Source organism: Nicotiana sylvestris, chromosome 1 (genome assembly GCF_000393655.2).
Source record: "Nicotiana sylvestris chromosome 1, ASM39365v2, whole genome shotgun sequence".
Taxonomy (NCBI): domain Eukaryota; kingdom Viridiplantae; phylum Streptophyta; class Magnoliopsida; order Solanales; family Solanaceae; genus Nicotiana; species Nicotiana sylvestris.
In genome coordinates, this window is record NC_091057.1 from 96,406,287 (window position 1) to 96,420,331 (window position 14,045).

General features: G+C 40.7%; 1 protein-coding gene across 1 annotated transcript; it reads right to left on the reverse strand.

Annotated features, from left to right (window-relative positions):
- Positions 1–2,614: 2,614 nt before the first annotated feature.
- On the reverse strand, positions 2,615–4,241 carry LOC138872505 (uncharacterized). Its single transcript, XM_070150659.1, has 3 exons — positions 3,975–4,241; positions 3,492–3,887; positions 2,615–3,166 (listed from the first exon to the last, which is right to left on the reverse strand). The coding sequence occupies exons 1-3, from the start codon at positions 4,239–4,241 to the stop codon at positions 2,615–2,617; spliced, it is 1,215 nt and encodes a 404-aa protein (XP_070006760.1).
- Positions 4,242–14,045: the final 9,804 nt, after the last annotated feature.

The following is a 14,045-nucleotide window of genomic DNA, read 5'->3' on the forward strand; positions in this document are numbered from 1 at the left end:
TGAGCTATGAATCGGCTGATATAGTTGAGCCTTCCCAGAAAACTCATTACATCTTTCTTGTTCTTTGGCGGTGGCAACTATTGAATGGCTTTGACCTTTGATGGGTCCAATTCTATTCCCCGACGACTCACAACGAAACCCAATAACTTTCCGGCTGGGACCCCGAACGCACACTTGGCGAGATTCAGTTTTAAGTTGTATCTCCTCAGTCTGTTGAAGAATTTTCTCAAATCTCCCATGTGATCTGCAACTTTCCTGGATTTAATGATGACGTCGTCCACATACACCTCGATCTCTTTATGTATCATATCATGAAAGATTGTTGTCATGGCTCTCATGTAAGTAGCACCAGCATTCTTTAAACCGAATGGCATCATTCTGTAACAGTACATTCCCCACGGCGTGATGAATGCCGTTTTCTCTGCATCTTCTTCATCCATCCATATCTGGTGGTATCCAGCAAAACAATCGATGAATGACTGGAGCTCATGTTTGGCACAGTTATCAATCAGTATGTGTATATTTGGTAAAGGGAAATCATCCTTAGGACTGGCCCGGTAGAGATCCCGGTAGTCAATACATACTCTAACCTTTCCATCCTTCTTCGGTACCGGCACAACGTTGGCTAACCATGTTGGATACTCCACTACTCTGAGAACCCTAGCTTTGACTTACTTGGTGACCTCTTCTTTGATTTTTAAACTCATGTCTGGCTTAAACTTTCTGAGTTTCTTTTTGACTGGTGGGCATGCCGGATCTGTCGGTAGCTTGTAAGCCACGATGGATGTGCTGAGATCGGTCATATCATCATAAGACCAAGCGAATATATCCTCATATTCTTTCAAAAACTCTGTGTATTCTTCCTTTTCTGATGGTGACAAGTGTATGCTGATACGTGTTTCCTTGACATTTTCTGCGTTCCCAAATTGATGACCTCAGTTTCGTCTAAGTTAGACTTGGGCCTGTTCTCGAAATTTTTGACCTCCCTGACAACCTCTTCTGGTATCTCATCCTCTTCTGAATCTATATCCGTTTGTCGCACTGTCCCGTTGCAAGTCACAGTCATTGGTTCATCATCAAGATATGTAATAGTAATGCTGTGTAAAATAAAGTAAATGGTAGAGAAAATAAATGAGAGCAAAACGTAAAGATAAACTTGGAAAATGCTTTTTCATAATCGTTTAAAACATCGGAGCTCTTTTCAAAAGTAAAGACAATGCGGAGAAGTAAAATCAACTAAAGTAAAGTATGATGCATATGCGTCGTTTAGCCTTGCTACCCCAAGGCTCTACGGGCATTGGTGGTCCTGGTTGACCAATTGGCGAGGTGCTCCCCTTGGTTCATAGCTTGAATGGAAGGGCCTTCCTCCACTTCCTCCTCGAAGATAACACAACAATCCATATCATCTTCCAGAAACAGGTTCTTTATTGCTGCTAGTGCCTCGTCTTCCTCTGATCCGTACGAAGTGTCTGTTGGCTGAAAAATCTGCTCCAACTGAGGTATAGGGTGCTCCAGCGGATGGTATGGTCCGCGCCATGGGGGTGACCAGTGGTTGAACTCCTCCCAAGTGTACTCATACCCTAGGCCAAAAGTGGTACCGTGCTTCTTCAGCTTGATAGGTTTGGTGATACCTTGCAGGTTCTTGCCAAGTCCTTTTCCGGGTTCATACCCGCTCCAATTCAGGATTCTCTCAATTTTGTTATCCCACCACTTGTCTTTGTCTATGGCGTTGACTCGCTCGATGTGATGGTATGTTTCTCCACCGATTTCCCTTCTACCTCCGATCATCGGGATGGCCTGGAGACTATATATAGGGTTGCTACCGTCGCCATGAATGATTACTTCCTCATGATTCCATTCAAATTTTACAGCCTGATACAAAGTTGATGCCACAGCCCCAGCGGCGTAGATCCAGGGTCGTCCTAGCAACAAATTGTAGGACGCTGGTACGTCAATGACTTGGAACTCGACATTGAACCAGGTGGGTCCCATCTACAGGCATAAGCTAATTTCTCCAATGGTGGACCTCTGAGATCCATCAAAAGCTTTGACACTGATAGCCCCGTATTTGATCTCGTGCAATCCCTTACCCAATGTCCTAAGAGTTACCAACGGACAAATGTTGAGGCTGGATCCCCCGTCGACTAGAATCCTGGTGACAAAGTGATCCTCGCATTGCGCAGTGATGTGCAATGATTTGTTGTGACCAAACCCTTCTGGCGGTAATTCATCTTCATGGAAGGTGATCTTATGGCTTTCTAGTACCTGCCCCCACCATGTTTGCTATTTCGCCTCCTGTTATGTTGCTGGGAACATAAGCTTTACTCAATACTTTTATTAAGGCGTTTTTATGTGCCTCTAAGCTTTGTAGAAGAGCCAGAATAGAAATCTGTGCTGGCATTTTGTTAAGTTGCTCGACGACCGAGTACTCTTTGGCCTGTACCTTCCTCCAAAGGTCATCGGGTCCAGTTTCAATAGCCCGCCCGGAGGCCTGCTTGCTGGACTCAGCCAAGTGTTCCGGGGTGTATACCTTGCCTATCCTGGTCATGCCCTATGCGGCAATCGCTTCCCCAGTATATGTCTTTCCCTTCCTTCTAGCCTCAGCGGTATAATCTCAAGGTATAGCATTTGTCTTGAACGGGGTTACGCCTGTCATGGAGACTGGAATTGGTGCCTTAGGAGGTAACACAGTAACTTCAAATGGCATAGGCACCCTTGGAACTCTGAACTCAACCTCAATTGGTTTTGGCGCCTTTGAAGGTGGTGCTTCAAACTCGAGTGGTACAGACACATTTACCACATCTCCCTCAGAGGGCTGAATCTGGACAACAATGGGATTGAGAGTAACTATTGGCTTCTTAGGCTCGTCTCCTTCAGTTATCAACCCGATTGACCCCTTGGGGTCCCAATCATCTTCGATCTCGATCATGTGGATTCCTCTACCCTCGTTGTCAGGCAGAGGGTTGTTGTGGACATTAAGAGCGGGATCCTTTGCTATAATGATCTTGTTGTCAATCAGGTTCTGAATCTTGTCTTTCAACGAGCGACACTCGTCGATGGTATGGCCCTTCATCCCAGAATAGTATGCGCAAGTCTTGTTTGGGTTGATCCACTGGGAAGGATTTTCTGGAATTACGGTTGGGATAGGGGTAACGTAACCAGCTGCCTTGAGTTTTTGATATAATTGGTCAATTGGCTCGGCTATGGCGGTATATTGTCTGGGAGGTTTGCGATCGAAGTTTGGTCTAGGTCGAGGGAAGTTTTGACGGGTAGTGAGAAAGTTGGGAGTTATATGCTTGGTATATAGGTGCGGGTTGGGAATATCTGTGTGAAGAGGGTTCATACGTAGGTGGTAGAGCAGGTGATGGAATTTGGTAGGTGGGTGATGGTGCTTGGTAATTTAGGGTAGGTTGATATGTGAGTGGAGCTGAGGGATAGGCTTGGTACTTCATAGGGGAGTTGTTCCTTTGCGCAGCCATCACAGAATTCACATCCTTTTTCTTTGATGAGCCACCAAACTGTAAAGCCTTGTTGGTAGATTGCAATGCCTCGAGGTTAGTGACCATACCATTTTTGATGCCTTCTTCGATTCTTTCTCCCAACTTGATGATGTCGGAGAACTTTTGGCCCTCTATTAGCATCAGCCTCTCGTAGTACTGTGGATCCTGAGCACGGACGAAGAACCTGTTCATTTGTTCTTCCTCCAAGGCCGGTCTAACCTTAGAAGCTTCTGACCTCCAACGAGTAGCATACTCGCGAAAGGTCTCTGTGGAATTCTTCTTGAGATTCTGGATATAGAACATATCTGGTGTGTTCTCCGTGTTGAACCTAAATCGATCCATAAAGTCAGACGCCATGTTCACCCAACTAGTCCATTTCTTTGCATCCTGGCTAATATACCATGATAAAGCATCACCCTTCAAACTCCTCATGAACAGCTTCATGCGAATCTTCTCGTCCCTTCCGACTCCTACCAGCTTATCACAATACATTCTAAGGTGGACCCTGGGATCACCTGTACCGTCGAATAGTTTGAACTTGGGAGGTTTGTAACTTTCCGGGAGCTCAACATCTAGCTGAACACAGAGATCTTCGTAATTTAACCCTTCAACACTTTTGTTACCTTCGAAATCTTGGACCCGGCTAGTCAACTTCTTGATCTCAGCAGCCAAATCCTGAATGGGGGAGATCTTGTCATCTGTCTCGATTGCACTAGCGATTGGCTGACTGTAATGTGGCATGGTGTCCACAAAGATTGGAGTGTTATGGTCTTTTTTGGTATTTTGTGTTTCAGGAACGTGCAGTGGAGTGTTGTTGCAGGTGTTGCAGGCTTGGGCATGAACGGGTTGTGCTGGTGGTGTAGTATGGTTCTAGTTGTTGGCATCAGCAGCGGCAAGAGTGATTGATAGACTTCCCAGGTTTCGAACTTGCTCCAATTCTTCTCGAAATATCAGCAAAGTTTGCTCAAGATGAGCAGCAGTTTCCTTAGTGATTGAAGCGTTCTGAGAGGTTCCTCGATTTCCTTTGTAGCACTTGTATCTCCCATTTTGCCTTTGTTCCTGTTTCTGGTAGGACTTGGAGGAGGAGGAGGTGGAGGACCCTTAGATCTTGTTGAGTACGCTGATGGTGCCAGAATGCACGAACTAACCTTTGGGGAGGGGAATAAAAATAATAAAAGAAAAAAAACAAAAAGGTAACAAGTTAGCGCAGATTCTGATAAATAATATTGCAATATTTAAACACATTGTGCTGGAATATAAATCGCTTCCTAATTTGGGTGCCTCGTTGTGCCCGCAGTAAGCCTAGCAACAAATTAAATTTGGAGAACTTATATTGCTAAATGCCTCATTTTATTGATAAAAACAAGACGAGTCTTAAAACAACTGAATGATAAAAGTATCACTAATGGCCAGTGGCCTTATTACATTATGAAAGCAGAAAATAAGAGTCCTACTACTTGGTCCCAGAAGGACCTTCCCAGATTCGGTACTCTTGCCTCCCTCGTACAGCTGCACCAGCTCGCGCAGTCCCAGTATCAAGTAAGCTCGGGCCAGGTGCCCACCTTCATTACCCTCAGCATTCTGTCAATCGTCGATCCTCTTCAGAAATTTACCTTCCAGTTCAACTAGGCCTCGTTCCAGATACACCAGCCGATTGTTGGCATTGACAGCCATATCCTTCCACTCGTTGATCAGCTTCTCGTGGGCTTCCTGTATTTCCCGATGTTCGTTCTCGCATTCTCGCATCCTTTTGCGCAGTTGATTGTATTTAACCTTTGTTGCAGTCTTTTCATCGATAAGCTTATGACCATGGACAAACCCTGGGTGACCCAAACCAATGTGATCATCTTCCAGCCAACCTGTGTAGTGCGGCACACACCCGGCATGATACCTGTCTGGTTCAATAGACTCCTTCCCTAAAATGAGCTTGTAGTGCCACATATGCTGAGCGTGACACCTGTGCGGGATATCATCATCTTGAAAGTCAGCCCTGGAATGACTCATTTTCTCTATCCTGGGTATGATTTGTTTCCTTCCGGCTTGCCTCATGACTCGGAGGGGGAAGTAAGGGTGAGTTCCCCTTAGGCCAATGAGTATGAGGAATGGTGCGTCTCGGGAACGAATAATGAACTCCCCTTTTGGGAACCACTCGAACATCCACTGAATTTGCTCTACTTTTAGATTCTCGAACAGCTCTACCCATCCACTGGCGTCCTCTGGCTGAGCGGACATATTGGTGTGAAGTTCATTCACTTTGGGTGATGAAAGGCGATGTGGTCATCCCAATCCCTGCGTATGATTTCCTATCTGTAGTCGCCTTTCTGAAAGTGTTCTATAAGCCAAAGCTGAAGTAACAGATTACAGCCCTCGAAGTGCGGAGCCCCTTATTGGCATTTTCCCAAGGCTCGATAGATTTCAGCGATGATCATAGGTACTATGCTGAAAGACTGCCCGTCAATTCCTTCCATTAAGGTCTTGGTCACCATGGCTAGTCTGGTGTGGATCCTAGCCTTCTTCATAGGGAAAATTATCATGCCCAAGAAGCAAAACATGAACACGAACAACCTTCTATGTATATGCCCCAAAGAGGTGAGGGAGAATTCGTCCATGTAGGTGTGATAGGACTTGTTGTGGCCATACCTTTCGTATAAGAAGTTGAAGGGTATGTAGGAGTCCTTCAAGCAAGAAGGGTCGGGGTTTTTCTTGAGTCCCATCATCTTAAGAAAGCCTCTACTTTTGCGATTCTTCGGCATAAGCAAACCCAGAGTTTCCCAAGGGATACCAGCTAGGCCCCCTATCTCTTCTAGCATAGGGGTCATTTCCAAGTCTACGAAACAGAACACTGATCGGACACCATCCCAAAACAAAGTGGCAGCCTCAATGATCTTGTTATTGGGTTGGATTTCCAGAAGTGAGGGTAAATTCCCTAAGTACTTGCGGACGAGGGTTTGATCACTACCATGAAGATCTTCCCACCAACTTAGCAACCTTGGGTGGATGTTGGATACCATACCGAATCTGGGGACCTCGTGCCTCATTTTCTGCAAAACAAAACGTTAGGCCCTTAACCCCCACCGGACTCGACTATTTAAATCAATAATTAGCAAAAGGGCATTTAGTTCTCCAAATAAATGCACATAACGTGGAGGTATTCGTTTGGGTTTCGAGGAAACCCGATGGACTTTGGTTTAGACTATCTTAATGAGTCATTATGCGGACAACATAACTGACTCGGCTAAGTTTGACCATGATGCATGAACAGTTTAATAGAGTAAGGTTTCTACTTTGAAGTGCTAGACAAGGTACCCTTGAGCGGACAACTCAAGAGGGAAAGGCGCGGAACCGTCGACTACACCATTGATCGACTGGTTTTACCGCAAATATACCTTTGCCACATTTAGGGGTTATGATATCGGAAGGGCGCAACCACTCATTGTAAGCGTTGCTATAGGATTTGTTTTGGCACGGGTGGGATATGATGTTGAGAGATGCAATTACAATAATGAAACAAATTACATTTATTTTCAATTTTATAAAGTAAAGATTACAATAAATGCTCGGAAATGAAAACGAAATTGAGATAATGGTAACGCAGTAAAGGGGAAAGCAATTAAAGGAAAAGAAAACACGAAGAGTCACGTTAGTATTCATTGAGAAATGATTAAAAGCAGGAAATAAAGGTAATAAAGGAAGCAATAAAGTCATAAAAAGAACGTAATGGTAAAAGCCTTAAAGCATCTCCCCAGCAGAGTCGACATGCTGTCGATGCCCCCTTTTTCCTAAAGAGCAAAATCGGGTTTTCGACATTATGGACAAAACAACTCTTATTCCCTTTCGAGGAATCGGGTTATGGAATTTGAAGAGTCGTCACCTAATGATTATAGTGCATTAGGACACTTTTAAAGAAGATAAGATTTTTTGAAAGATAAACCAGAGTTCGGGTAAGGGCTTGAGATTATCTCGAGGGGAAGGTGTTAGGCACCCCTCAAGATCCACTAGTGTGGTTCCCGACCGTGCTTAATTATGACTTTAAGAAGAGTAGGAATAAACAAGCAAAGTTTGCACATAACAAGTTGAAAAATTTTGAAAGAAGAAAGACACAAGTGATTTTAAAAGGAGAAAGCTTAGTTGAAGAAACATTAATTTAAGAAAACATCAATAACTAAAGAAGGAGAAAAGGGGTCCTAGGTTTAAATATAATATGGATCACTTCAATGCAATATCCAGCAATCACTCCTCAGAAGAGGGGTCGCACGTGATATTAGCGCATCGGTCATCATCTCCATATTCTACCCTTCCCACCTCGTCAAGGTATTAAGTGCGATTAGTCTCGTTTTGCTTATTGCATGCTAGTACCCGTCCCGACCTATTAGTCCCGGGGTATTTGGACTTCTAATCCTAAAATAAATAAAGGGGTAGAGGCATATATGGAGTTTCAAAAGGATAAAATACTAGGCGTCAATCAAAACAAATAGCAGATAAGTGGGAAATAAAACAAATACTCAAAAGGCTCATACAAACCCCATAAATCACATAGCAATTATTTTAGCATGTCTTACAATTACTGATTTGGTCTTAAGATTAAAACTGACAGTGGACAGATTAGTTTAACACATAGAGTTGGATAATAAGTCTACTTTGAGCCCCTCAGGTCCGGTTTGTTAGAAATCAAAAGTATTTTAGGCGAATGATTTAGAAAATACTGATTTCAGAAGAGGTAATCAGATGCAGAAGAATTTTAAAGGAAAGTACAGATTTCGAAAGCATCAAACTGTTTGAGTGAAAAAGCAAAAGAGCTATGCAAGAATTTTGGAGGTAGGAATATTTTTGAGAAAAGAATTTGGTTGCAGAATTGTTTTAAAGGCAGTTTCAGGGACTGATTAAAATGCTTTAGGCAGAACTATTTAAGAAAAAAAACTGTTCATGGAAAAGAATGCAGATTTGTAGAGTTTGAAAGCACACATGGTTTACAAAAGAGTTTTGTTGAAAACATTACTTAAAAAACGTTAAGAACCAATTGATAGACTGATGTTACTTAAACGGATCAAGCAAGTTGCAATTAATCCTATAGGTATGACATCTACGTTTCAATTTTAAAGGGGGTTGTTAAAGCATTGGTAAAAGATGAGCGTAATTATCCTACAGTTTGCCTAACGCATATGCAGTTCCTATAGACATGATTTCTATCATGCTTGCAATACAAAATTCTATAGGCATTATTTCTGAATGGTATGCAATATTAAACCCTATAGACATGGTTTCTAAGTGATTTGCAACGTTAAGGTCCTATAGGCATGATTTCTAGATGATTTGCAATATTGAAGTCCTATAGGCATGATTTCTACTCATTGACTGATGCAAACAACATAAACCCCTCCCACATCCTTTTACTAATATTTCTCAAGTTTTTTTTTTACAAAATATTACAAAAGTAGAAGGGAAAGACTAAAAAAAATAAATACATCAAAACTAAAACGGACCCGAGGAAGCCCAAAGCAACCTTAATGTCCAACACATGTATTTTACCCAATCCGGGCTCCAGATTCCAAGGCCTTCTCTTAGAGTGTTTCAAAGTTCCAAGGGATTTCAGGAAGCCCAGGCAATGCTTACACCCTAAAGATTGAGTAGAATAGTGCAATGTGTGGAATTACCAGCCCTTAGGCATCCAAGTTCAGAGGGAACTCTAGGGTCCCAAAGCATGGCTTACCATAGGGGGATATGACTTAAAGAACTAAGAATAAGTGTAAAAGTGAGGGGATTATAGGAGACCAAAGCAAAGGGTGGTCATACCTAGCCATGGATGGGACTGACACACCCCTAATCCTTTACTTGGTTCAAGCAAATTAGAGAGCAAACTATAGAAAGTCAGACTTAGGCCTGTATAGTGATTAGGACACCACCAGACTTGAGTCAAGCTCAACACATAACAGGGTCAAGGGAATGGGACTGATTTGAGTATAGGTTTAGAGCAACCTGGTTCTAAACTAGGGATGGCAATAGGGTGCCACCCTAGTCTAAACAATACTCACACACAAAGGGGGTTCAGGGAAAGGGATTGATATGAAAACATTTGTACCAACAAATAGAGTTAAGCCACGGGGACTTGGGGAAAGGGATGTACATGAAAGTACTTATACAAGCATAACAGAATCAAAGACATGGGAATATGGGGTAGGGATGTAACATGCTGAAGTTTAACTGCATAATGTAAGAAAGTCAAACATAAACAGACATATGAAAAGGGTAAATAATCACGTAGTTTGGAGATGGTATTTAAATCATGGACATACCACAGTAAAGCAAGTAGGGCAGATAGAATCCTATAGCTTAGCCTTGGCTTTCAGTCGGCTAAACCCAAGCAACAGAACAAGTAGCAGAGAAGAGAAGAAAGAGTTTAGTGAGTGTGAACTTGCAATTATTCCTCCTTGAAATAAAAGGGGTGGGGTTTTTTATAGTTTGAAAGTAAGCAGTAAGTAAGGCAAGAAAATAACTTAGTATCAAGTCATAATCAATTAGGGAAAGGACTTCCTTTAATTAAGGAATCAGACTTAAGGTAATAAAACAGAGTTTCATTTATGGAAAGAAGAATCAAGAATAAATTGTAAAATAAAGGGTAAATACATATAAAGTTTTGAAAGATACACGGTTTTAAGCAAATAAGGCACGAATAGAATCACTAATCACATAGTAAATCAAGGAATTAGGGATTCGAGCTCGGTATTGAATTCAGTCAGAGAATAGGTCCAAATCAGTCAAAAAGAAAGAATCAAAATAGATTCATAGGAAATCAACCCCCAAAATTAGGGTTATTTTGAAAGGAAAATGTTTGGTTATAAAAGATGCATAAACTTAAACATGCAGGGCTAAGACTAAACAAACAGTGTAGTCATGTGATCAAAATAGAAGAACATAGATATGCGAGGAATAAAAAGGTCTTGCAAAGCTTAGCAAGAATCAGAAACATGAGATGGGTTTGGAGAATTAGGGTTTTGAAATCAGGCAGGCAGCAAATAATCGCACACAAGTAGTTTGAAAAATTCTCCAAAATCTAGGGTTTCTTCCACAAGTCAAGTGTAGAGTCGAAAACATATAAAATCAGGCAAAAATAAACTCAGGAGGTCCAAAGAACACAAATATTCATGGAAACCTAAGTAAAGAAAAATACAGTAAAGAAATTACTCGGAAACCCTAGGAGGAATTACAATAAAGAAAAATACGCAAAATCATAGTGAAAACATTTAGGAATTACAACAAAGCCAAATAATGCAAGAAATCACAGTAGAACAAGTAGAAATCACAGAAACCCTAAGTTTTGAGAAGATGAACAATTTTGAAAACAAAAAATCGAAAAGATGTGAAAAATACTTTAAAATCCTAGAAAATAGCACGGATCTGAAGTAGATCTTAGAGAGAAACAAAGAAAACCTCGAAGGCTTAGGGTTTTAGAGAAAACCCTAGAAAAATGAGAAAGGCCTGGAATGGGCTGGTCCTGAGTCGGAGATGGACTCACAGGGCTAGGACTCGCCGGAGATGAGCTGGAAATGGCCATAGAAACTGAATCGGAGAGATTCTGAGTCAAGGTCTTCAAGGTTGGACTCTGAAACCTCGAGCAAAAAAGAGTATAGAGGTACGTGGGGGTAGATATAGGTTACACAGGGCCTGGGAAGCCATGATTTCTGGTGGAACGAGGTCGGAGATTAGCGGAGAGGGCTAGGGTTTCAGAGGGTGGTTGAGAGCGTTTTGAGAGACGAGGGAATACAAGGGCGGCTCATTTGTGTAAATGATTTAGGGTTAGGGGTCTTGTGGGTTTAATTAAGGAAGGGGCTAACGTGGACCGTTGATCTAAATAATCAACGGCCACGATTTAAAACGGGGATTCGGGCGGGTTATATTAATATGGTGTGGGTCGGGTAATTAATGAAATTGGGTCGGAATTGGGTTGGATTGTGGTTGAAATTGAGGGTGCAATTTGGGCTACAATTGAAATTAAAAGGGACTGCAATTTAAATAGCCAATTTTCCCCGTTTTGATTTTATAAAAATAGTAAATAGTGTTTAAATGGGTCCTGTTGTTTTTTTTGAGCCGAGGGTCTCATAGAAATAGTCTCTCTACCCTTCGGGGTAGGAGTAAGGTCTGCGTACATATTACCCTCCCCAGACCCCACTTGTGAGATTATACTGGGTCGTCGTCGTTGTTGTTGTTGTTGTAATAAATATTGTTTAAAAAAATCAAATTAAAAATACCGAGTTAATAAGCAATGCATAAGTATTAATTTAAAAATATTAGAAATGATTTTGTGATTACGAATGCTATTAAATCGAGAAATAGGCTAAAATTGCAATTTCATGCAATTTTAGTTTAAAAATACCAAATGGACTTGTAAAATTATGCAAAAATCATGTAAATTATATTTTGTGTAAATGCGAGAATAAAATAAATTATTCGCCAAAATGACAAGTTTTGGGAATAATTATTGGTTTCTATAGTGCAAAATAGGCCATAAATTAGTTTTAAAAATCTTTAAAAATTTGGGAAAATACCAAAGCCTTTGGGCGTGCTTGTATATGCATACATATGCTATTTTGAAAGTATTTTGAGTATAAAAATACATAGATAAAAATTGGGTATCAACACTATTATCTATGTCCTAACTATTTACTGAGTTTCTAAGATCCTAAGTGTTGCATGCAGTTTGTGACTATAGGTTTCCTTTATCCCTATACATGTACCCTAATGTGATTCTTATGTACTAAAATCCCTTTATCCCCATGTGAAGATATGTTTGTTAAGTGTTCTTTTCTGAATCTGAATGTCTCTTGTGACCAATTGATTGTCTGCTGCTTGGTACTCTTCTCAAACTGTTTTTTACCACTAAGTTATTTCCTGTTTTTGAAAAACTTTTCCACTTCTGAAGTCATCTATGTACTATTTTTAACACAAAACTATGTCAATCACTCTCACTTTACTCTTAGAATATTAGGTTCTGCCCCTCTGATATGTGTACTGACTTGAGACCCCTTGATATCTCTCTGAACTCTGGCATGTCAGAGCTAGCCTTTCCATACTGCACCTAAATTAGTTATTGTTTGAAAAAGTCTAGGTGTGAGCATTGCCCGGGATCCTTGAGGTCCTTAGGGAACTCTGACGCACCTAGACATGATACTGTTTATGGAACTTTGGCACTTGAGGCTACTGGAGGTTTGGAATTCATTTGGGCCTACTGCAGGCTCCCTATGGATTAACTTCTATTCATTTACATATTTTAATTCATTGGTCTGTAATAATTATTGTAAACAATATTGGAGTGATTAGTAAAAAAAGGGTGGGTAGTTACATATTTGTTGGGTAAATCAGGGAGATGGCATGCCTATAGGATTGTGTTAATGCATTTGCTATGTTTGCTTTACTTCCACAATATTAGAAATCATGCCTATAGGGTTAAAATTAGCCTTATAATTAGATATCATGCCTATAGAGTGTAAAATAATTGAAGGTTAGTTTTTGTTACAACATGTATTCACATTCGTCTTCTTAGATATCATGCCTATAAGTTCAAGAGTCAGCTTTAACTAGATACCATGCCTAGAAGGATTAAAATCAGCTCTAATAGAAATCATGTCTAGAGAACTTAAAATCAGTTTAGTTAAGCAAATCAGTTAATTCATGTGTAAATTGGTTTAATTAATTATCCGTTTCTTTAAATGAGTTTTCAAACACTGCCTTAAATTAGTACCGCTAGAAAACATGTCTGCAGGATCTGAAGTTGTCCGGTTTAAAAATTGTTCACTATTTTACTGCATTCCTAATCAATCTAGATACCATGATTTTAGGACGTTACTGTATGCGGTTAGGGAAGCCTCTAGGGCGATTTAAATTCTGCAACTATGAAATTGTGCTTTGTTCTTTAAACTGTTCAGATTTAACAGGTCTAAATTAGTAGGCAAGCTAAATAGGATTTTATATTTCTCCTAATTCAATACTATAATATCCCTGCTCACCTAGATATCATGTTCTAGGATTTTCTCTTAAATTCCTGACTGTTGTTTGAAGACGTGCATTTATTTGTTATATTTGTGGAGGTGACTGTGAGCCTATAATTTGTTCTCTTTAAATGCAATCCTAATTGTTCTTGATTGATGCCTAGACTTTTATCCTTTAGAACCTTAGGATGGTCTAGAACTGTCCAAAAGTAGCGGTCCTAAAATACCTCTAGGGCCATGAGGAAGGGACGGGTAGTGCACGCATAGGAGATTTTTAAGGTTGCTAGAACGTGTTAGGCTATGATCAAGGGGAGGGAATTGGTAGTAAGGATATGATGGCTACGCACTAATATCACGTGTAGCCCCTCATTGAGGAGTGTTTACCGGGCATTGTGTGGGGTGAACCTGTAGGCTAACCAACCTAGGACCCCTCTTTCCCAATTCCCGATGTTAAACTTTACTTTTCTATATGTATGCAACTTGTTCAAGTCTTTTTCCTTTTTAATCTCATTACTTGAGTCATACAATGTCCAAAATATGCCTTTATTTGCAAGTATGTGTTTAA